The sequence below is a fragment of the Charadrius vociferus genome, unplaced genomic scaffold (assembly GCF_000708025.1).
Source record: "Charadrius vociferus isolate BGI_N301 unplaced genomic scaffold, ASM70802v2 scaffold51, whole genome shotgun sequence".
In the NCBI taxonomy this organism is placed as follows: Eukaryota; Metazoa; Chordata; class Aves; order Charadriiformes; family Charadriidae; genus Charadrius; species Charadrius vociferus.
This window is the reverse complement of record NW_009646939.1, coordinates 4,200,446-4,222,615: the sequence shown is the minus strand read 5'-3', so window position 1 is coordinate 4,222,615 and position 22,170 is coordinate 4,200,446. Positions and strand designations below refer to the sequence as shown.

At 40.3% G+C, this 22,170-nt stretch overlaps 1 protein-coding gene across 1 annotated transcript in view; it reads right to left on the bottom strand.

Annotated features, from left to right (window-relative positions):
* The window catches only part of PDCD6IP (programmed cell death 6 interacting protein), a 49,953-nt gene extending 33,140 nt beyond the window's left edge, over positions 1-16,813 (bottom strand). The window contains exons 1-5 of the mRNA XM_009895035.1: positions 16,789-16,813; positions 16,644-16,717; positions 16,228-16,441; positions 11,468-11,650; positions 40-232 (exon numbers count right to left, since the gene is read on the bottom strand). Coding sequence (XP_009893337.1) covers positions 40-232; positions 11,468-11,650; positions 16,228-16,441; positions 16,644-16,717; positions 16,789-16,813 — 689 coding nt within the window. The remainder of the gene's footprint in view (positions 1-39; positions 233-11,467; positions 11,651-16,227; positions 16,442-16,643; positions 16,718-16,788) is intronic.
* Between the last annotated feature and the right edge of the window lie 5,357 nt (positions 16,814-22,170).

Sequence of the window (22,170 nt, the reverse complement as noted above, 5' to 3'; positions counted from 1 at the left end):
GGTGACGGGGGGCGGGGGCGTTTGTAGGCCGGGGCAGGCCGAGAGCTGGAGTGCTGCCTCCGGAGAAGCGCCGTGTAACGAAAGACGTGACTCGCGGAGCTCAGCTGTGGTAAGGGCAACTTCGCTAGGCCGGTGAGACGACCTGTGAGGCGCCGGTAGAAGCAGCGGCTAGTGGAAAGCTCGTGAGATGTCAGGCTTAGAGAGGAGTAAGGGGTCCCATACTCAACCCACCCTAAGAATGGACGTTTTAAATAAAGTAAAGCATTAGTTCTCCGTAGCAAATGTTGAAACGTCTCTATTGGCAGTAAAAGGTGCAGATTCGTGTGTCTGTCATCCACATCACGCTTGCTTTCTGCTGAGTCAGCCCAGCGTAGCTCATACAGACACTCTGCCAGGCTGGCTTGTCTGAAGATTGAAAAGGAATATTCAACTCGTGTTCTCGTTTCCCCCTTTCTTCTGCCACTTGTTCCATACAGCTAAGGCTGTAAGCCTACTATTTTCCTATTACATAAGCTTCGAGGTGATGATACCATAAAAAGGTGTGGTAACGGTGCTTTTACAATTATACAAAAGGGTTTGGTCTCATGTTGTAGTAGACCACGAGTTTTGCTGTAAAGTAAAGCCAATGATCCCTTCCTACTGAAAGCGTACGATACTAGGTAGAACTAGCTTCTTTGTCATTTGATGAACATCTAAAGTGGTGGCATAAGAGGAAAAGGGTAGATAGAGCCTGGAAAATCAGTCTTATCTGCTCCTGTCGCCACTGGGAGGGGCAGCTCCTCCAGTGTTAACTGTCCCTCTATACAATCCAGCAATGCTGTGGCATCAGCATTCAGGCCCTCCAGGGCACTGGCATAGGGAAGGAGATGATGGAGTTGTCATCGTTCTGCTGCTTCCATTCACCTTCGGTGGGGCTCAGGTGGGGCCTTCAGAGCCTTGCCAGGTTGCTTCTGTTACAGACCTTTGCTATATTCACAAAAAGTTAATATATATGCGAACAGTTCCTTGGTGCACTCCTGCCTTCCTGCACTGAGTAAACACCCAGCTCAATTTCTCATAGCTTAATCAAAACCAAATAGTAATTGCCTTAATTTTACATTAAAAAAGAAAAAAAAATATTTTTATCATACATTGAATACAGAAAGTAAGCTGTCCTGCCTGACTCATATCTGTGTATGTGAGTTCCTCGCAGCTTTTTTTCCCCCAGGTTTTATTGCCTTCATACACTTGTAAGCATTTGGTCTCCTGGCCTGAGTCAGCCTTGCGCTGAGTGCACTTACTTCCCTGTCCCAGGGAAAACCTCCGTCCTCACACGATTAGCTTCTGATCTGTCTTAAGATACAGTCAGCTGGGCAGTTGCCTCCCTTTTTTTCCAACATCAAGACCTTATGGGGTGTAGTTTGCCTACAGATCGTTACAGGTTACGTGGCTGTCTATATATGGAAGATGGAAACCATCAATACCTTCCAGCATAACAGTCATAAACACGGAAAGGGTGTGAACAGGGAAGGGCAAAAACTGCAGCTATGAGATCATAGTTCTATTTTGGAGCCATAGTGACCTTTAGATGGCTGTTGCTTAAATGCAATGACTGATACTTTGCATTCCTAAACCGTCCACTAACATAGCACAGAAATTTCACTATGTCTTAGAATAAGTTACCAGAACTTCAAACGTACAGGTGATTTGCTTCTTTCCCACAGATTTCTTAATAAGTCAGTACTCCTCTGAAGGCTTTGTTCTGATTATTACAACTGTAGTATTATAAGCAGTAATGACTTGTCTCCTTGTTACCTCTGAGTAGTTAAGTACTATTTCCCAATTTAGAGATGAGGAAGCTGCATAGTCAGTAGTTATCAGTGCAGGGGGCATAATCTACATCTTCTGACTCAGAGTCCTGTGCTTTAAACAACAGACCATATACTTCCTTCTTCAACAAATGTATGATAGTATCTACAAGAACCACTTTAAAACAGGTTTCCCCTAAAATGTTTGAAGTAATGCATAAACAAGTTATAGCCATATTTAAGCATTACCAAGGTCACTAATATATTTAATTTTAGTATAGACAGATCATTAGTTGTCGCCAGTTATCATCTTTTTCCTAAACAACCATTATGTATATGTAGAGCATTGCAGTTTTGCAAAAGCATTTCTAAAAGTCAGATTTGCTTTCAGTGGCTTTTCTGCATGCTTCATGGGTTTTGTCTATGATTTTTAGACAGGAAACTTTTCACTGAACTCTGATGTTCTGTTTTATGCTTGCTTTCTGTTCACAAATTCTGTGTACAGATATTTCATTGAAGAAAGATTCTATTCTGCATTTGCTGTACTTTATTCTGTAGATTTTGATCATGCTGCTTTATCCATAGCGTAAGAGTTGCCCTGTAGCAATTGCAGTAGTTGGCAAACAGATGCCATACTAAACAAATAAAAAATCAGCAAAAGGAAGTGATAAGGCAACTAGTTGTTCATTTCATTAAATCTGATGGTCCTCTTGCCTAAAGCTTCATTTAATCACTAAGATCCAACCCCATTTTGATACTCCAAGCATCTTTTAGTGACATAGGGTAAGGACCAAGTCTTTTATCACCATTATCTTTTGACCATGAGTTTCAGGAGTGATTATCAGCAGTTGCCAAAATGAGGGAACACAGAAAACAAGTTGTATGTCAGAAGAAGCTCTGATTGGATCCAAATAACCATCTAGTCCTACTGCCCATTTAGAAGAAAATGTAAAATTCTCATGACCTATGAATGAAATTTCTCTTTAACACTCCATAATCAGAAGCACAAGGAAGAATTCCTACCGTTTCCTTCAAACTTGACACTTCTCTACCTTTTGTTTCAAAATTTAGAGGAACTAGTAAGCCTATTTTCCTCAGTTTTCATTTGTGCTTATTAGAATTTTGTATTTCTCATAGGTGAGGAGGGGCCTGAACCAGAAGATCCATTGATAACAAACTCGGCTGGGCAGGGGCTATGCTTATCTTTGTGCTTGTAGAGCCACATTCACAAGAATGCTCAATATAGCATCCTCCCGCTGTTCCAATGCTAAATAAAAAAATCACATCTTCAGTCTAAATTTCAGATGTGATACAGGTCAGGATGAAGAAATGAGAGGCTGGAGAAGGGGGAAAACAGGTCTAAGTACTATGGGTACGCTTACTTAGGGTAGACACTTGTGTATAATGGTAATTATAGCAAAGTTGCCTTTCAGCCACAAGCTGAATAAGGATAGTGACTATGTCTGATTTTTGATTGAGGAAGGGGTGCTGGCAGAATGATCTAGAATAAGAAGGGCATCACATGCATAGCTAATGGCACAGAAGAGTACCTTGTAGATTAAATAAATGGCAAGCAGGAGCAGAAGTGGGGATCAGACAAGGCTAAAGAGGAGACAGAGGTGAATTAATACAAACTTAGATCATGTATGAGAGAGAGAGATATTATGCAAGGCCTGGAAACTGTCGACCAGGGTAAAAAGCAGAGCAAACAGGGAATCCGACCAGCATTAGCGCAATATTTTCCAGAAATGGTTACAAGAATATTAGCTATTAGGCCAATTACAGTGCAGCCTAGAATTTTCCTCAAGTCTCAGCAGGCTTCAGAAATATGCCATGTTACTGATCACATAATGACAGTGCCTGTGCTTGTTAGTCAAATACACCGCATAAAACAGGAAGAAAGAGCTCTTCACTGTCCCACATCATGGTTTGTAGTAGTGGATCTTCATAATAAACACCAAAAGCATTGCTAAAGTTTTTTCATACATCCTGTTAAAAATCTGTGGTAAAATTATGTTCCACTCAAAAGGATATATATTTTTTTAATATTATTTTTACTGCCTATACAATTCATATCATGTGGTTTTAGAATATTTACAAAGCAGAACAGCTTGTAGAAGCCAGCACCAACTTTCAGTTCAGTAAGAAGTAGCTGAGAGGCTGTTAAAACATGTTTCCCAAAAGCTGAACGTCAGGATTAGTGCAAGATGTACAAGTACAAACGTATAAAATGCTTCATTACAATTCATTGAATAAAACTGCTTGCTATTTAGCTATTACTACCGTAGTCATGTGTACTGTATATGAGGGTATAGTCACATTCTGCCTCCAGGTACGCACTCTCTACTTAAAAAGAGGCAATGTTTACATAATTATCTGATACAAGGCAAAACATAAATGTGCGGTGCTATAGATATACTGATGCAAGTCAGGTGACTGGTAACCCCCAAAACAGGCACTTTGCTCTGAGTGAGAGTGTGAGGATATACATTTACACCCTGTTTCCCATCTGTTGGTAATGGGGCAACTATGCATAAGAAGAGGAGGATGTAATAGAGAATATCGTTGTTATTTGATCCTGGGCGCATTGCACACCTATTTATTTACTGAATTCAGTGTTCTGTAAAAGTTTCTGAAAAATCCGAAGTCATTCATGAGTATTGGACTCTGTAACTGACACTTTTTTGGTGCAATGTTTATGGTGTGCAGTCTGAAAAAAGTTCTGATCCTTCCTCTAAAAGTTTCTTGAAAGAAAGAAAGATGTTTGTTCTACCTTTGTTCAGTGCTGAACTGTTGATGTTACTTAGTATATCATTAATTCGTAAATTATGGAGTTTTAAATAATTTTTACTCTTAGGAATGGAAAACAAAGTACCTGTCATATTGCATTAAAAGCAGATGAAAAATCAGACATCTGCTTTTTGTGATAGTGGACTACATTTTATCTTACACTGCACTTACTCTTGCTATGAACATTTTCTTGAGCTGTCATAGGATTTCAGAAGCCCCAACAAGAGATGGATAGCGTTTTAATGTTATCACATCTTCAATTAAAAGTTGAAAGAAGAAATGGTTAATGACCTTGAAGCAGACGTTCTTGCAATGTATCCTTCCCCTAACTATGCTGTGTTTTTACTGCTTCTAATTTTAAAATAATAAACAACTGAGACTGAAGTATGTGATTCTTTATTTAGTCCAGAAGAGAGAAGAGTTTTTGATTTTACAAATTGCTCTTACAAGCTTGACTAATTAAGCTACCCCTTAAGATTTGAAAGTTAGGCACTTTTCACTTAAGTTGTGTATTACTAAATAATGCAAATACATCAATTATGGAAAGTATCAAAATAAATGACAATAACTGGGTAACTTTGAATCTCTTAATTATTGCAATATGGGATATACCTAAAGCAGCAGCTTTATTTTGTTCACTTTAAAACATTGCTTTGTAGAAAGCATTGTATTTTACATTTTATAAGGAATTTTGTCCAAATATATAATCGATTCAATCCAAATATTTTTTGCACCAAAGGACAGAGTAGCCTTCAAAGAAGCAGAAATTAATATTTTACCTTTGTTGGCATTTTGCAATATATAATTAAATTTTATATTGGTTTTGCCTGTATATTCAATACAAGAAAAATACCTTTTCCTGTTTGTTATGTTGCAATTACAAGGCTTGACTGGAAAACTCCATATATAATTTGAAGTCTACTAGGTTTATTACATTGAAAAACATAAAATAAATTAAATCTGGTTAATAGAGGAGGATCCTTTATAAGTCATCGTTGACTTAGCATTTATTTCAACAGTATTTTCAATTTGGAGTATTCCTTATCCTGAAATATCTTATAAAATATTCAAATAGAAATCATTTCACATAGCTTGAAATAGGTCTGGATGGAAATAAGTAATTAGGTAGTCAGTCATTATACAGCATAACGCTTGTTAGTGTAGAGATCACTTCTTCCTATGTGGCACGAAGACAGTAAAGATCCTGACAGAGATACCTTCACTTGGTAAAGTTCACAAAAAAACACTGCTGAAATTCAGTTTTGTCATTCAACAGACCTTTTTTATGGCAAGTGAGAGGTTTACACCACTAAGCAATCCTCTTTATCGCCAGTGAAGTATTTTATTTTCAGCATTCCAGGAGGAGAAGAGCCTGTAGTCAGTTGCGGTTCAAATATCTAGACCTCCTTCACTGCACAAAGCAGTCTCGTTTTTTTGAGAAGACGGTAAATAAACTTTGTCCCTCTTGTGGACTGCGTACATGCGCCCCAACAGGGACAAACTTATTGCTTATGTGTGAGGCGGGAAGCATCTGCCCTTTGGCTGGGGGCATGTGCCTCTACTCGCGTGCCCGTAGCAGTGGCTGCCCGAACGTGCAGTGCAGCTCTTCGCTTGTTGCTGGGTTGTTTGCCACCTACTCACCAATTCAGATAAACAATGAGGCACTGTGCTCTGCCTACTCAGTAGAGTGACGTTGAGGGGTTTTGAACCAAGGTGAACTGAAAGCCAGGCATACTTTTCAGCCTGCTCCTATAGGCCAAGCCTCCGTATCCCTGTCTGTGCATATTTGCCATTGTCACTGCATAGATAGAAGCTATTATGTAAAAGCCTCTTACAGTCAGGGGGAAGAATTTGCCATTACGTGCTGGACAGAGCAGAATCACAGTGCTGGAGCTGCATTAGGAGACAACAGCCGGAGCCAACACCTAATTTTAGGTCGAAGGGGGGTGACAAGCATGTAAGGAAGAAAGCAAGGACCTGATTCAAAAGCTGTAAATTCAAGGTTTCTTCTTCTAATGTGGGAATTGAATGAATTGTTCCCCAGGAATGCAGTCTAGGAAGGACAGCTGCGGTCCTCATTCTGTGGAAACAACTCTGGTGAACAACAGTCTGAGACCTTACAAGAAAACGGAAAGAGCAAACAAAAGATGGAAGACCTGAGATCAGGGTTGTTCCATGGTCCGTGCAGGAAGGGGTTTATGACTTTTCCCAGTTCAAAACAGCTTAACCTGTGTACTGACAGGCTAAGAAAGAGCCACCTCTAACAACAATATAGGGAATCCACTTCTGGAAGCAGTGAAGATCCTCATGTCCTGTTCTTAAACTTGTCCATAATATGAGGTTTTTATCTTATACATTCCAAACGTAATGAATCAGAACTAAGTTTCTCTGTTACATAATGTAGCAAACACCAGCACAGGCAGCTCTTTTGCAAAGTTTGCTCCGACCACAAAAATTTAGGGATAAAGAAATGGTGACAGGATTTGCCGACAACACTGCCAGAGGATTCCTCCTAAAACTGCTTGCTTTGCAATGTTCAAAGGAGAAGTGATAGACAAACTTGCACTGGTGCCGTCTGCAAAAAGTGAGATGCAAAAAATGTTTAATCTTCTATTTCATCATATTACTGGCTCTATCTGGCTGTATGTGGTGCAAGCAGGCAGCAAAATCCAGCATTAGCAGTGTGCTTTCGCACAAAAAAAAAAAAAGGAAGGGGAGGGTGATTTGATCAAAGGCATTTTTACAATACGTGCCTTTTTCTATTTTTTTTTTTTTCATCAAAGGAGATAACTGTGGCTAAAGTTGCTTCTAATTGTGGTAGGACATCCATAGGACATCACAGAGTCTGACTCAGACATTAAAGAGGAGAGTTTGAGAGGCACTGGATGAGCCAGTTTGTGTTACGAGACTGCACTTCAGTCGACACCTTTGCAAAAGTTACATAAATTAGGGCAGATTTCAGTGTGCTATTTGTCATATATGATTCATCCTGGCATGAAGTATCTGGACATAGCTTGACTAATGCCAGTGCCTAAAATGTTACTGTAAGGAATTTAGCATGCAAATTATGTTCTGCAAGCTCAGGAGATTATTCCTAGTACTTCATGAATTCTCAGGTTGCTCTGCTTGGCGTTCCCTCTGAAGTTCCAGGAAGTTCTTACTTGTCATATAGGCAGACTGAAAGTTTTGTAATGAGTCACTTTTAGGGAGGAAAAATCTATTTTTTTCACTGATATTTTCTTCTGTGAAATAAGACATTCAGCTGATTTGTATATGCAACATTTCTTCCATTCACACTGACTGGTATGAATTGTAATGTCACGTTCCTTTCAAATTAGTGTGTCTAGCCTCTCTTTTCGGATACAGAGATGTTGACATACACAAATAAGATATTTCAAGGAGCATGAGATAGTATATTCCTGCTTCAAATAGTCTTTAAATGAATGATTAATTACTATCCATTCTCCATGCAAGCATTGACAGGCTTATCAGTGGTCACTTTTGCAATCAGCAGGCACCACCTACAAACTACTTAGCAGTTAGGAGTTTGATGATGACTAGGCATAACTGACATTAAATTGTCCTTGGAATCACTCTAGGACAGCCAGTGAATTTCACAAAGTGAAAATCAAAGCTTCTTTGCCAATAGAATCATTCATGCTCTGTAGCTCTGATAACACCAGATGTGCGTGTGTCTGTCCACTTTCAGGCTCGTGTTTTTGTGTATCCTTTCTGTACCTCTAGGTCGACATTTGTTTCTAGCATCTGCTTCCTCCACTTTTCACAGGGTTCAGAGAATATGCTTCGGATTGGTTACCCAGATGTGAGTCATCAGAGCAGGTCAATTCATTTTCCCGTGGCATGTGTTGTTCCACCTCATGACTCTCATTTTTTTCCATTTTGATCTTACCAGTATTACCTGCCTGGCATGGCAGTTTATCAGTGACTAATTAGGTACCTATTTTCAGGGATGAAGTGGCTAAAGAATTTTTTTCTTTACTATGTAGATGATTCAATGTGCCTTTTCATTCAATGTACCTAGTGTTTATATGGTAATTATTTAAATGTTCTGTTTTATTGCCCAGAAATATATGCAGTGATTCAACGGTAACCATCTCCGTTTGTATAAAGCTCATATAAGCTCTAAATACACGCACTTAAAATACGTGCCCAAAAAGCAGCTCAGTGCGAGATGGGAAATTTTACTTGTGATGTATTATTTGTTAAGAAGAAAGTTAAAAATCAAAGATGAAAACTGAAAGCTCACCAGAAATTGTTTTCAAAAGTGCAATAGTTGTACCCAGTAATTTGCGCTCTTGAGCTGTGACAGCGTACGGACTCTGTACCTCATCACAGGCAAACAAAACGTTCGCTCCAACTCATTTTCCCTCCTGTTTTCTAATATACTCACATGGAATAATAAACAATGTTTGAGAATGGCGTATTAGCCAGATTATACACAGGGAAACAGAGGAATTAAGAATGGTGACTCTTTAGGAAACGGAAAAGGGAACGCTGTAAAGAGTGGAGGACTGTGGGCGATTATTGCAAACTGCGGTGGTGGCTGAATATTTGTTGTGAAAAAGTATCAAGTTCAGGGTATCCTGGTTAAGCCAAGTGCAAAATTTTTAGGGCGTTTACATCTTCAATGAGGAACATAGGGAGTGTGGGTTTATTTGCTATAACACCTACTAAATAACTATAGGTGCATGCAAGGGTCTTTGCAAAGATTTAGGAATACTTTGTAAATGTTAATTAAGTTAGACAATAATTGAAGCAGTTATATATTAATAGACCTATCTTAAATATAGCAGAGAAGTTATTTGCCAGAACTTTCACGGCAGGCACAAGAGAAGAAACAGGGATTTCTGGTTTAGTAGAATTTATTGACATATTGTGACGCATTAGCTCTCCCTGTCTCTCTCCTTTTACATCTCTTCACGTTCCCAAGAACACCTGTGCCAGAAGAGGTCTTCTCAAAAAATGAAAAAATTACTAGACTGGTAGTATTTGCTAAAGATCTTTCCGTGTGGGAGCCAGCGTGAAAGCAGTCTGAGGTGTGGCCGAGATGTTCTTTAGTACTCGTCATGCATAGTGCTGAAAAGTCCTATGGGAAACATAGCAATTATGGTACAAGTTAGGGCAACTCTTAGGGTAGCTGGAATTTTTCCAGGCCCCAAACTGGCCTGTGGCAACTTGAGAATGGAGATAAGTACATTTTTCTTGCATTTGCTTTCTGCTCTGTACTACACCTGAAAGGAACTAAGCTGTCTGACATTGTCTCAATTTTCTAGTGTTGTCAATATTACTGTGCTGCAGAGGAAGAACACAACTGCATGAATTACTGTAGAAGCAAATAAAAAAAATGTTGTCTGAAACAACATAAAATTGTAAAGAGCGAGCAGATGAAGACAGATGGAAATGTACAAGGTTACTTATCTAACACACAGTGCAGAGATTCCTGATGCAGCCCCACCAGAACTAGTTCTCAAAGCAGAAGCCTCGAGAAGCACTGCCCCAAGCCAACTAGCTCTGTGTTACAGTGCAGAGGTAGCTGTCTTGCCATACTGTGCAACCCACGACATTGTGGGAACAAAACACACTTTTTCCCTCCTATCTTAAAAATTCACTTATAGAAGGGAATGAAAAAACTTTTAAAAACAATTACCATGTAAATCACATTTCCGCCTTTACACTCAGCACTGCCTAAATAAATAGGGGATACGGATAGAAATGATAGGGAGCCCATTTTTTCTAGCCACAAGATAAAGCTAAAAGTAATAGTATTCCTGCCATGGTTTTGACTTATTTCCTGAGAGGAGTAGTGTATCTCTTGGATCTACTACCAACTGCAAATGCCATGCTGACAAAATTCATATCTAGATGTCAAAAGATTACACTGTACAAAGCTATATGTATTAATTTAATATCGGATTTTCTTCTTGTTGCAGGATCAGCTCTCTACTTTATGACTACTGACACATGAAATAAAACACAGTGACCAGAACACATTTGAAATTAAGTCCCATTTTATTGTATAATGGACTTTTATCAGAGTGGGGGAAAAAAACAGGGCTCATAAAACCAACTGCTAGTTAGTGGTTATAGAAAGAAAGTCAATCTGCAATTAAACTATAATGGTGGTGCATTAAATAGGAGTGAGTAATGGCAGCTAAACTTACTTAATTAAAGCTGGAAATATTTAAAATATCAGTAACAGTTTTATACTGAAACCATATGATGAATTCTGGTTTGATTGCTCTCAGAAGGCCCACTGCCATAGAGCCCTTCAGGCAAAACACCTGCTGGGATCTATATGCTTATAAAGAGAAGTTACAGACACATTTTAAAGCTGATAAAGACTGTCTGGATTCAAGCAATGATTACACAGCCATTGCCCAGTTCTGTGAGATACAGTGTGCATTATCTTTTGATGGGGTGTGCCCCTTTGTGGAAAAATATTGTTTGGATTAAATATTCGTTTACATGTTTGGATTAAATATTCATTTACATGGACTGCTGGATGCAATTCTGGCTTAGGAAAACTTCTTGTGATAACTGTGTTCTTGGATTTTCATGTAAGGATCATGTCTTGGCACGGAAGGTACAGAGTATACTTGCAACTGGATTTTGTGATACAGGTTCTGGGATCTCGGCTGTATTACCTTCTTAGACTGTACACTGCCTGAAGCCAGAAACCCTGACTGTCCCCTGTCAATTATTTACGCACGCTCCAAAGCACTGAGAGAGTAACCTAGTTAAGCTAGCAGGGAATCCTCCTCATATGTCCACCAGTACGTGCAATTAGGAGGTCCAGGCTGATCTGCTCTTGAGCACCGCTGCTAGGACAACTACAGGGCCACGTCACAGCCTGCAACACCAGCAGTTACCTTCACCTGTAACGTGCTTCTTCAGGTGTTCTGCAGCACAGGTGGAATATTCAGCTGTCTTGTTTCCTAGGCTGACTACACCATCACACCAACAAGGCACAAGGGAGGAGGACATCACACCACACTCCAGCTCCAGGAGGGCTAAGCGCTTGGTGACTGTTGGAGCCAGAGTCTTCCTTGCACCTACAATGACAAGCGAAAAGCAATGTTGGTAGTAGACAAGCAACAGCCACAGCTGCTGTACCTATGTTTTCACTTTGGCTTTCACCTGCAGCTGCAGACCTTCCTCCAGCAATGCCAGCTGAACACCAAACCCTGGGATGCCAAGCACTGACTAGCAAGATGCTCTGAAGCTGACTGTGACAGACTCTGGTTACAACTTATGCTAATAAGGACAGCAAAAGTATTTTGTCTTGAATAATACTCCCTGAATAAAATTCCTGGCCTGGCCAGGAGTATGGTCACATAATTGTACAAATGCCATACTTCCTGAAATGGTGCCTTGGAGGCAGCTTTTGGTTTGCACAAACCCACATCTTTAAACACATAAGGTTGCACAAATACGCACTCAAAATGCTTTCGAAGCCAAAAGGTCTGATTTCTTTTTCTGGCATAACTATAGTGTATCCCTGTGTATGGACATCCCTGTAATAGGCTGGAAGCATCCTGCGGTCTGCAGCATGAGCATGCATAGAGTAGCCTCAAATGCAGCATAGACATTGCCAGCGTATCTGCTTCATTCTCTAGGCTCAGGTTAGCATTTCTTGAAGCAGCATCGAGATATCAATTACATTGCCTCGAAGAGGGAAAATGTTGCCGGTCTCATCTGTCCCAGTGGAACTCAGAGAGCACAGTCCTTGTGACACTTCCAGAATCCCAGGGAAAAGAAAGTAGTGCTACAAAATACCAGGAATGTTGCAGCTTCTCTGAAAGTCTTCTCAGTTAGCACCATCTGATTGAAGTGTTTGCTTGAAGAAATAAAATGGATGGTCCAGATGCGCTTTCCTTTCATCACACATGAAAATGAGATTCAGGAAAATGAGGTTGGGGGAATAATACATTCTTATCCTCGGTTGAAGTATGTCTCCTTTTTTTTTTTTTTTTTCAAACATACATATAACTGGATGCTAGTTTTGAAAATGTCATCATGCCCCAGGATTGCTTTCATAAATATGAGGAATTGTAGCCATTGCCAAGATGTGCTTCATTCCTATTTTTGGGCATACTTCGGAAGTTCATACTTCAGCAACACTCGCTGCATTCAAGGGAAGTTGTGCTTAGGTAAGGACCGACACTAAGCCTCATCATAACAGGATTTTCTGGATTTCTGAATCTCAACCCAAGTCTGCAGCTAAAGTTTTGAAACTAGTCCTTAGACTTATAATGGTCCACAGCAAAACCACAGAGATGAATATAAGTGAACTGTGGGTGGAAAATCAAACTCTATGTTGAAATTTTAGATGCTGTCATTCAGGTCCATCTCAAATTTAAATCTGTAGTTCAGATGTACTGGTTCTACTGCTCTTACTCCTCCTTTACCACATAGCTTTGTGACAGAAGTGGGATACAAGTTCTCCTACGTTCAGTACCACAGGTTTAAAGCATTTAAGACAAAGGAACACTGCCATTCCTGTGCACATAAAGAAGCATGTATTTTTGCACTTCAGAAAATGAGAGAGTATATAGGGAGGTAAGGAACTCATTTATTGGAATTGCAAGCAACAAACCAGAGACCACAAATACACCATTAAATCCGCAGTGTGAGGACCCTGGGTGCGTTCCCCCAGCAGAGGTCTGACTGCCTGTGCTGGAGGCCAGCACTGCCGTGGTGTAGCTGCGTAACCTTGGATCAGATGGCTGGGAGAAGCCGGTGGGTGAGAAAGAGCTGCGGGAATCCCTGCTGGAGGCCTCCCCCCTTCACTTGGGAACTGCTTTTAAGCTCCAGTTCTTGCCCTGGGCCCCTGCCCGAGGTACGGGCAGGCTGTGCCTGCGCCCAAGCACTGAGTCAGACGCCTGGCTTGACCTGGGGACCTGCCCTGTGACTGCAGACCTGCCTGGCAGCCACCGGGCTTTTGGCTGACCCTGGGCACTGCCAGGGGACCTCTCTGCGTGCCTTGCTCCGGCACAGGGCGCAGCGAGGCCCCTGTCTCAGCTTGCCTTGTTGCCACCCTTGGCTGGTGGCTTGCCTGCCCTTACAGAGCAGGCTGCTCCGGCCAAAATCCTCGCTGCAGTGATCTCCCTGAGGTTCACGGGACCTGATGTGAACCTAGAAGAACATCTGCTTGATACCAGGATCTTTGAATAAAAGTTACATTGTTGGGACCTAAGAATGAAGAACGATGTTTTATTAAACAAAACAAGGTACTGGTCACTGAATTCATATTATTTTAGCTGAGGTTATATGGTCTTTTCCTTCCCAAAGGATTCCCTATAGATTGGCATTTAAACTAGTTTAAAATCAGCCAACATGTTTAACGTAAGCAGGTTTCTGAATTGAACAAACTTAAACTCCAGTCATAGATGATGTCTGGCTACTCACTCTCGCTTTTATACAGCCTCAATTTCCTATGAGTGTCTGTCGTGACATGCGTTACGGAGTGAATGCAGGGGAGGGTTGAGACGTCCACTGCAAAGACGGCCCTGTACCGTGCTGGGGTCAGGGCTTTGCATCTGTTGTCATTTGGAGGACTCGTACTCACTTACGCACTGGGCATACGTTCTGGAAAATCCATAGCACAGCATACGTTTGTGTGCTGAAATACCCCTATGCAGAAATTTTTATTTCAATAGGAATTTACTTCTAAATAGGCCGCTTATTGTCTTTAAATGCTGGTAATGAATACAAGAATGTTTCTGGGATGAGTCATAAAATATTAAAAAAAAAAAAGGGAATTCATAATTGAGGCATCACAGACACTCTGGTTACTCAGTGAAAAGCAGATTAAAAAGAATCCACTTCTGCTGCCACAAATTTGCCTGATATTACTTGGGATTTTATAGAAAAAAGTTACATTATATTGTTACCTATATTATGACATATTTTTCTTGATTTGTCTATAGTGAAATAGTCCCCCAGACCTGCAATGTGGATAAGAGAGTTGGAGCCTCTATCTTTCCACCGAGAGAAAAGGGGAACAAAACCCCTATTCATAATCTGAGTCTAAGAAATTTTGTCTCTTCAAAGCGCCTGTGTATCAAATCTGTATGTTTTCTTCTCTAACCATTTCCATTCTAGAATGCAGAAATGGTGAAGTACCTAAAAAATTTGTTAAAAGACTGCTAAATTGGTATCTAAATGTTGTTTTATGAAAGTCCTAACTGCAACCTTATGGATTAGCGTAAATGAATATCAAATTTCTTATATATGTGTCAAAAGGCATAAAATAAATTAGTGGCTATAGAATTTGTTGGGAAGTAAACTGAAGATCTACATGGGTTCAATAAATACCAAAGAAAATTTAGAAGTTGTTCTGAATAATTCTTTGAAACAGGTTGTTTTTTAAATTAAATTTGTGCATATATGTTTATATAACAATCGATCATTTAAGTTCTGACAATTATATTACATCTTAAGAAACTTTTACTCATTTTTACTACTTCAGTTATTGTTTCCACATACTTTCATTGAAAGATCTCATCAGTACGCATTGCATCCGTACCTCAACCTTTTCCCACAAATAAAAAAATAGCAAAATAGCAAGCCCAATCCCTGCTACCGGTCCGGGCCATGGGATCTGAATCCAACCTTAGTTTTCAAAAATTGCCTGAATTTGAGTTGCTTGGGTTCATGTGGTTTTGTTACTTGTTTCCCCATTAGATGACTACATGTGACTAAATGCTTTATTTTCTTGACAGAGTGAGCTATCCATTGATCATTAAAACACTATGAATTTAACTACATTTGATTTAAAACAGTCCACTTCGGAACTCACATACACAAAACCAACCTTACTATCTTCCCCCCTAATCTGCCTTACTTCTCCCACTATTTTACTTGATTTACAGTGCTATTATGTTCAGAGCTGTCTTTATGGCTCTCATTTCAATTTTCATTCTAAAATGGTATCATTCACTCTTGCTTGGAAGATCTGGAGAAGCCATCACTTTAACCATAGGAAAACAGGGACAATAGGTGCATCCTCGGTATTTTTAGCAGCAACCTTCACGCTCCCTTGTATCGGCTGGTGCAGAGTTACCAAAAAGCCTGACTCAGCCTCTCTCCCAGGAGACATAAAGAGCCAGTTGCAATGACTCTGCCGCGCTGCGCAAGAGATTTGCAGGATTTGTGGCTGCTGCTTTAGTCCCTGATGCTGCACATCCACGTTTTTTCCCAGGTGAAGCACGGGAGGTCAAGACTTGAGGGGGGAACGTTTGAACTTCTTTTTCCAAACCATTGGTGGTACTCCTCCTGCACAGAGTGAGAGACAAACCCAGTTTTGAACTGCAAAGTGATTTAGTAAAAACACATCTTTGTACAGCATAGACCCATAATAGTGGGTGTTTGGTCAAAGCTGCTGATGGCTGTAATAAGTACACTCTGCTTTAAACTGCACATTCAGCAGCACCAACCCAGATACACGAGCTTTGAAACTATTCTAGACAAGGACAGTATTTTCTTCGCTTTAGGGTAAAAAATAAAACCATTCATTACTTTTTTTTTTTTCCTAGAACACAAATGAATTCTTACTTTTTTTTTTTTTCATATGCATACACATTTACAGAAATTCCCCCCAAATACCAATTGATATTTGCATCCCTACCAAACCAGTAGGTTTCTTGGACAGCCAAGCAAAAAATACGATCCGTAACAACTGCTAGCTTGGCTGCTTTCTTCTTCTGCCCAGCGTTATCAGTAATAGATACGGTAGGTAAAGTTTCAAGGACGTGCCTTTGGACGGGAATACTTGCGAAGATCTTCCAGGAAAGTTTACCACGAGAGGGAGCTCTCAAGCAGCCAGACAAGTTCTTTCCAAACTACAGCGGAAAAGTGTGTCCAAATTAGACAACAGCCGAAAAATTCAGTCAGCTTACATTAATTAAAAAATGTAAATGCATACAATTCTTTATGAAAAAAAGCATTCTAAACTATGTGTATGCAACTTTAAGTATGCATTAAATGATATGTATGTAAGGAAAACTCTTTCTCTTTTTGAAGAACCCTGCAGCTTCTACTTACCTGAGAAACCCTCTCTTCATCAATATTGGTAATGCAGGAATTACTCAAGTAACAAACGAGTGCTGAATCTGGTCCTATTTACAGCAGGGTTTGCGTTACAGAAGAAAAAGCAAGGCAAACCAGTGACCAGCAAATCGGGTCATACCTTCCCTTTCCCTTCGACTTCCCATGCAGCCAGAAGTGGGTTGCTTTGTGTCAAGGTGGGCAGGCTCTGCCCCTGCACTAGTCTTACGAGACTTGAATATCAACACACTGCCTGGTTTGCAAAGTTGTCTCTACGTAACGTTTCTGCATGGTTTGGGTTGGTTTTTTTTTCATTCTTCAGTGCATTCCCTGTCCTGCAAACTTCCTGCAGATAGTAAGAATGCCATGACTTGTTTTGCAAGAACAGAGATTTTGCCAGTCCAAGGCCAAAATACACCCAGCTACGTGTCCCTTGACAGTCCTGTGCAGTACACTGTGTGCTCACAAGTTTTTACATTTCAGGTCAGCTGAATCAAGTATTTTGGATCCTTTTCTAGTTCTTTCATACTGCTGTTAGAAACAGTAGCATGACACTACAAAGGTAATTGCATCTATATTGGAATAGTTCTCATAAGGATTTTAACTAAAAGTTTAATCAGTTTCTTAAGTTTAACAATTTAGAAAATTTTCGATTGATGGACTACTATGCTGAGCTATTGCATCACAAATTTTTCCAGCATGATACAAAATTATTATGCAGCAACATTATACCAAGGTATGGTGTAGAACATAGGCACATGATACTCCATCACAGAAATTTAAAGATAGAAAAGCATAATTGATTAAGGTCTAGCAAACTAACCTGTTGCACAAAACAGATACAATCATTCTCTGACGAACAACAGGTAAATATCTCTAGGTATCACTAGAAACAAATATTGCTTCCACTGTACAAAAATGACATAAAGGATACTAAGTTATATAGCAGTGCTTTGAGTAATTATAGAACACATGATAGACTAACATGATAGAAGTGGCCACTTGCACGTTAATTCTGACACTATTTTCTTGATCTGTTATTACTGTTTTTCATTAGTGATAGTTTTACATTTGTTCTTCCTTCTCTGTATCACACGTATCAAGAAAATTAGCAAATGAATCAAAAGATTTATCAGGATGAATTATTTAATTGCAGTATCTACATGTTAAAACATATTTGACAATAAGGAACAAATTAATGCCTTGGAGTAATCCTGTAATCAGGCGTCAGTCTGCCCCCCCTCACACCCCATTTCTGTAATCAAATTGTCTTAGTATGTACAAGAAAAATACCAGACTACTAGTTTCAACTTCGGACTGCTTTATAAACAAGCATATGAAAGCGATCTATATTAAACATGTAATTTCAAGTACATCCATGGCACAAGCCAAAATGTAGCAGAGTTCACCAAGTACATTTAATACAGTTACATCTGATTTCATCTTCAAGGCCTCGTGAGAAAAACAGGCAGTACTTCAACTAGCTTGGTACATGTGTTGCAACATCATCATCATAACTTTCCTTTGTGAATGAATTGATATATATTCTGAAGATGTTTATTACTTCATTATTTTGATATTATTAATCTCGGAGGAATTCAAATGATTTCTGAAAGTTATCAACAGTGACAAATTCAGCTTGAAAAGATACACATCATCCTTTTACAATTTATGTAAAAAAAAAAAGAGGTAAAACAAATACCTGTATGACATGGATAACAAAAAATGCCACATTTCTGCTGAAAAAAAGCACAACCTGACAGTATTTTACCTCCTAACAGTATTAAGAAAAACTGTGATGTAGCGATCTCCAACCAATAAAGAAATAAAAGCCTGTGGTTATTCCACAATACATTAAAAGGAGGTGGACGCAATCTGAACATTTGCTTCAAGCCAGCCAGGGCGGAACATGATGTAGAAGTGCTGTCCCAGCTGCTGAGGAATCTGACAGGAATGTAAGGACAACTTTCTCATAGATATCTTCAGTGTCAATTTAGGCGACGCCAAGTGTAATTTACAGGAACTTTCTGAGTGACTCATGGTTAAATTCCTTCTATTTTTATTATTATGGCCTGCGCCGTTTTTTCTTTTTGCGACAGGGACTTTTTAATCACGGGGGTTTTATGATTCTTTTAGTGGCAGGATTACATCTTCTGTATAGAAAGGATTTTTCAGAAGGGGAAGTCAGTCTGTGGAAGTAGCATTTCTGCTAGAATGACTGACAGGCATGCTACAGAAGATCGATAACTGGCTTGCACGAGGTCTCAGCCTCTTAAAGCTACTGCTAGAAAAGGGGAGAGGGTAGAAAGAGAGCCTAAAACACAGTATGCGCTTTCTTATCAGCCAAAGGAACAAAGAGCATGGCATTCTCCCTCCCCAGCCTGTTTCTCTGTACGATTCTCGCCTTTTTCAGAACAGGACGCTACATGTGATAATTGTGCAGCACACTCGTATGGGATGGGGGCGGAGAAACAGGTTTGGTGTGCCATTCAGGTTGGAAATGCGCCTCACTGGATTAGTGTCATTTACCTCAGCTCCTGCTGTAATTGCTCTGGTTGCTAACAAGTCATGTTCAGAAGACTGAAGGAAATTTTGATTCTGCGTTCAATTACGGGGCTTAATTGCTCTACAAAATATTATGCATTGTACAAATACACAAGAGTAGTGGATTTACGCTCACATGCTTGCATATCAAAAAGAAGATTGCATTCCAAAGGAAGCAATCTCCTTAACTGAGAATAAGAGGCTTTAAAAGATCTTCGGCTTGAATGAAAATGCCTTCTTTTTGGAGCCTAGCCCACATCCCTAGGTATAAAGTCCGCTAGGACTCTGTGAGAACATCGAACAACAAAACTGTGTCCTTTGTCCAAGCTGGAGGACTGCTCTAGATTCAACATCAGAGTGCTATTCCTGCCTTGCTAAAAAAAGAAATGAGTATCCAGAAGCTCTATTTGCCAAATCAAAATGCTGTTTGTCTGCAGAGGAAGAAATGAACACACATTTATTGATCCCACAAAAAAGATAATTCTGTTCAGCAGTAGGACGTCAGAGGAAATTGCCTTGATCTTATCAGAACACCTCAGTGATAAAAAGGCTACCAATTTTCTGGTGTTGTATCAGTGTCTGTACAGTATAAAGGCACTAGTGCTGGCAGGTACTAACAGGATGAAATACAGTAGTCTAATACTCCGATTTCACAGCAAGGCAATTATATTCTCCTGTGATTTCTAAGAAAACACTTACTACATGAAATGGAAAAAAAAAAAAAAAAAAGAAAAGCCAAATATGCCAGCATAGCTTTTTGCCCTTAACATAGCTTTGTGATGTCGTCTTTGGATTAACAAAATAGTTTCAACATTTCAAGTGTGTATCTTACTATACTTTACCCTTCTCCTCAGCTTCAATGCTATTCACAGCAATTAGATTACCTAATCACTATATTTGCTTTGAATCAAGAGAAATTCAGAAAAGCTCATGCCATGAGCTTTACCCTCTCTGTTTGCTGAGGATTTTCTCTCTTATGAGATTGAAATTAACTTGGACTATAATGAAAGGTGCATTTTAAATTACTCAGGGTTTTTTTTCAGAAAGTCTGGTGGACTGAAACTGTTTACAGTTCTTGATACTCCGAGAGTCTAGTACCATCTACTCATTTTTTTTCTATTTAGCCAATCTTACAACAGTTACATTTAAAATTTTCACAGCAAGAAATTTACTTTTTAAACTTATAACACCAGTGAATCAGATTCTGATAGTGCACTGAAAAAACATAACAATGCAGTTTTATTTTTCTGATATTTATTCTGCCATTTCCTGCAGTTTCTTGAGTCCCATTTTCATTAAAAGCAATTAGTAATTCCATCTTCGTAATGACAGATAAGCAATCCAGCTTTGGAAATGGCATTGCACACACAGGACAAGAACTATTCAGCTCCATCCAAAATTATGGTTCTTTATATGTGCACAGGGAAATCCATTGCGAAAGTATGATAAGCAGTTCATAATCTTTTTATAAAATTACAATAAGCTCAAAGTACAATACATACATTTCTGTTTTAAAGGCATCTATAATCTTCTAAAATCATGTTCATTATTGTAATGCCTAGGGCCTGATTAGGCATGGGATTCCAAATTCGCCACATCACACCAAAAATCAACAAAAGGCTGCTTGCAGTCTTGCCTTATGTTATGCCTGTGGGTGTAGACTTTTTTTTTTCCCCCAGATCAATTCCCTGAACTAGCCCTCTGCAAGGTCACACAGATGTCAGTGCACAGGACAAAAAGGAAGCGCAGAATTCCTGAAAACGGGACTTGTGAGAAGCAGGCAAGTGGGACCACTGTACTACCAATTTAGTTTGGCTTACACTGCTGTGAAACTGCAATTTGCAGGCGTGGTTCCTCAGTCAGTTTATACCTGTCTAAATCCTGCAGCGAAATGGAGTACCTCGGTTTCCTGCAGTCTCATCCTTCCCCAGCATTGGGACTAATGAGGCAAGCAAGACTTGCTGTCTTGCGAGTCTGACAGTCAGACTGTGCTGTCTTGACTAAGATGAGCTTTCATGACACAACAGCTCTCATAGAGAGAGGTCCCACCAGCTGTCATCTGCCCCTATCTAGCTTCTGGCTGTCTGCTTCTACTTTCCCTGCACCACTCGCTTAACCCCAGAGTGAGGCAATTTAAGAATATGAATCAGCAAACAGCCAATTCTGTGGGAAAAAAATAAAGGAGAAAATTAAAGGAAAAAATTATGTCCCTGAATTTTTTACATGAAGTCAAATAAACGCCAGCTCTGGTGTAGGAAAGGGAAGGTCTGTATACATTACAGCAGGGGAAAAAAACAGACTGCCTGTATCAACAGCAGCTTGCAGTGTATAACATGGAACCTCCCAGTACCACAGGGATGGCAGACCAACATCACCATCCACTGCCATTGACAGGGGATGTTACACTTCCCATCTCCCGAGCCTTGTGCTTCCATTCTTCGGACCTGTGAGCCAGCCCAACTCACTGATACCAGCTCTGTCATTCAGCCCGTTACATCAACCCAAAGCCGTCAGTAAGTGCAGGACCTGGCACAGGGGACAAGACCGGGCCCAAGCTGAGCAGCTTGAGCAGGAGGAGGGGGAACGTGACCTCCTCGCCTTTCCTTTCTCCTTTCCCCTTTCCTGTCTCTGTACGTGAATACCACAACGGTACTCTCAGAGGCCTGAAACACCCTGCTAAGACAAGGCGGAGGGAGGGAACACAGGACATGACCGCCTTTCCCCCTTCGCAACATCGTGGAGATGTGGACCGGTCTAAACCGACCCTGAAACAAGACCTCAAGTCACAGCCGCGGCACTGAAGGGTCCCTGTTTTAAACGTCGCTGGCAGTCTGCGTGCGGGTTAGCGAGGCTGCAGCGTTAACCGCAGGCTGCCTACCGACCTGCTTCCCCGGGGGGGGTCCCTCTCCACCTCACACCGGGGCAGAGAAGAGGCTGCAGGGCCGGGGGGGCGAGGGAGGGGCGGAGGGCGGGGGGGGGG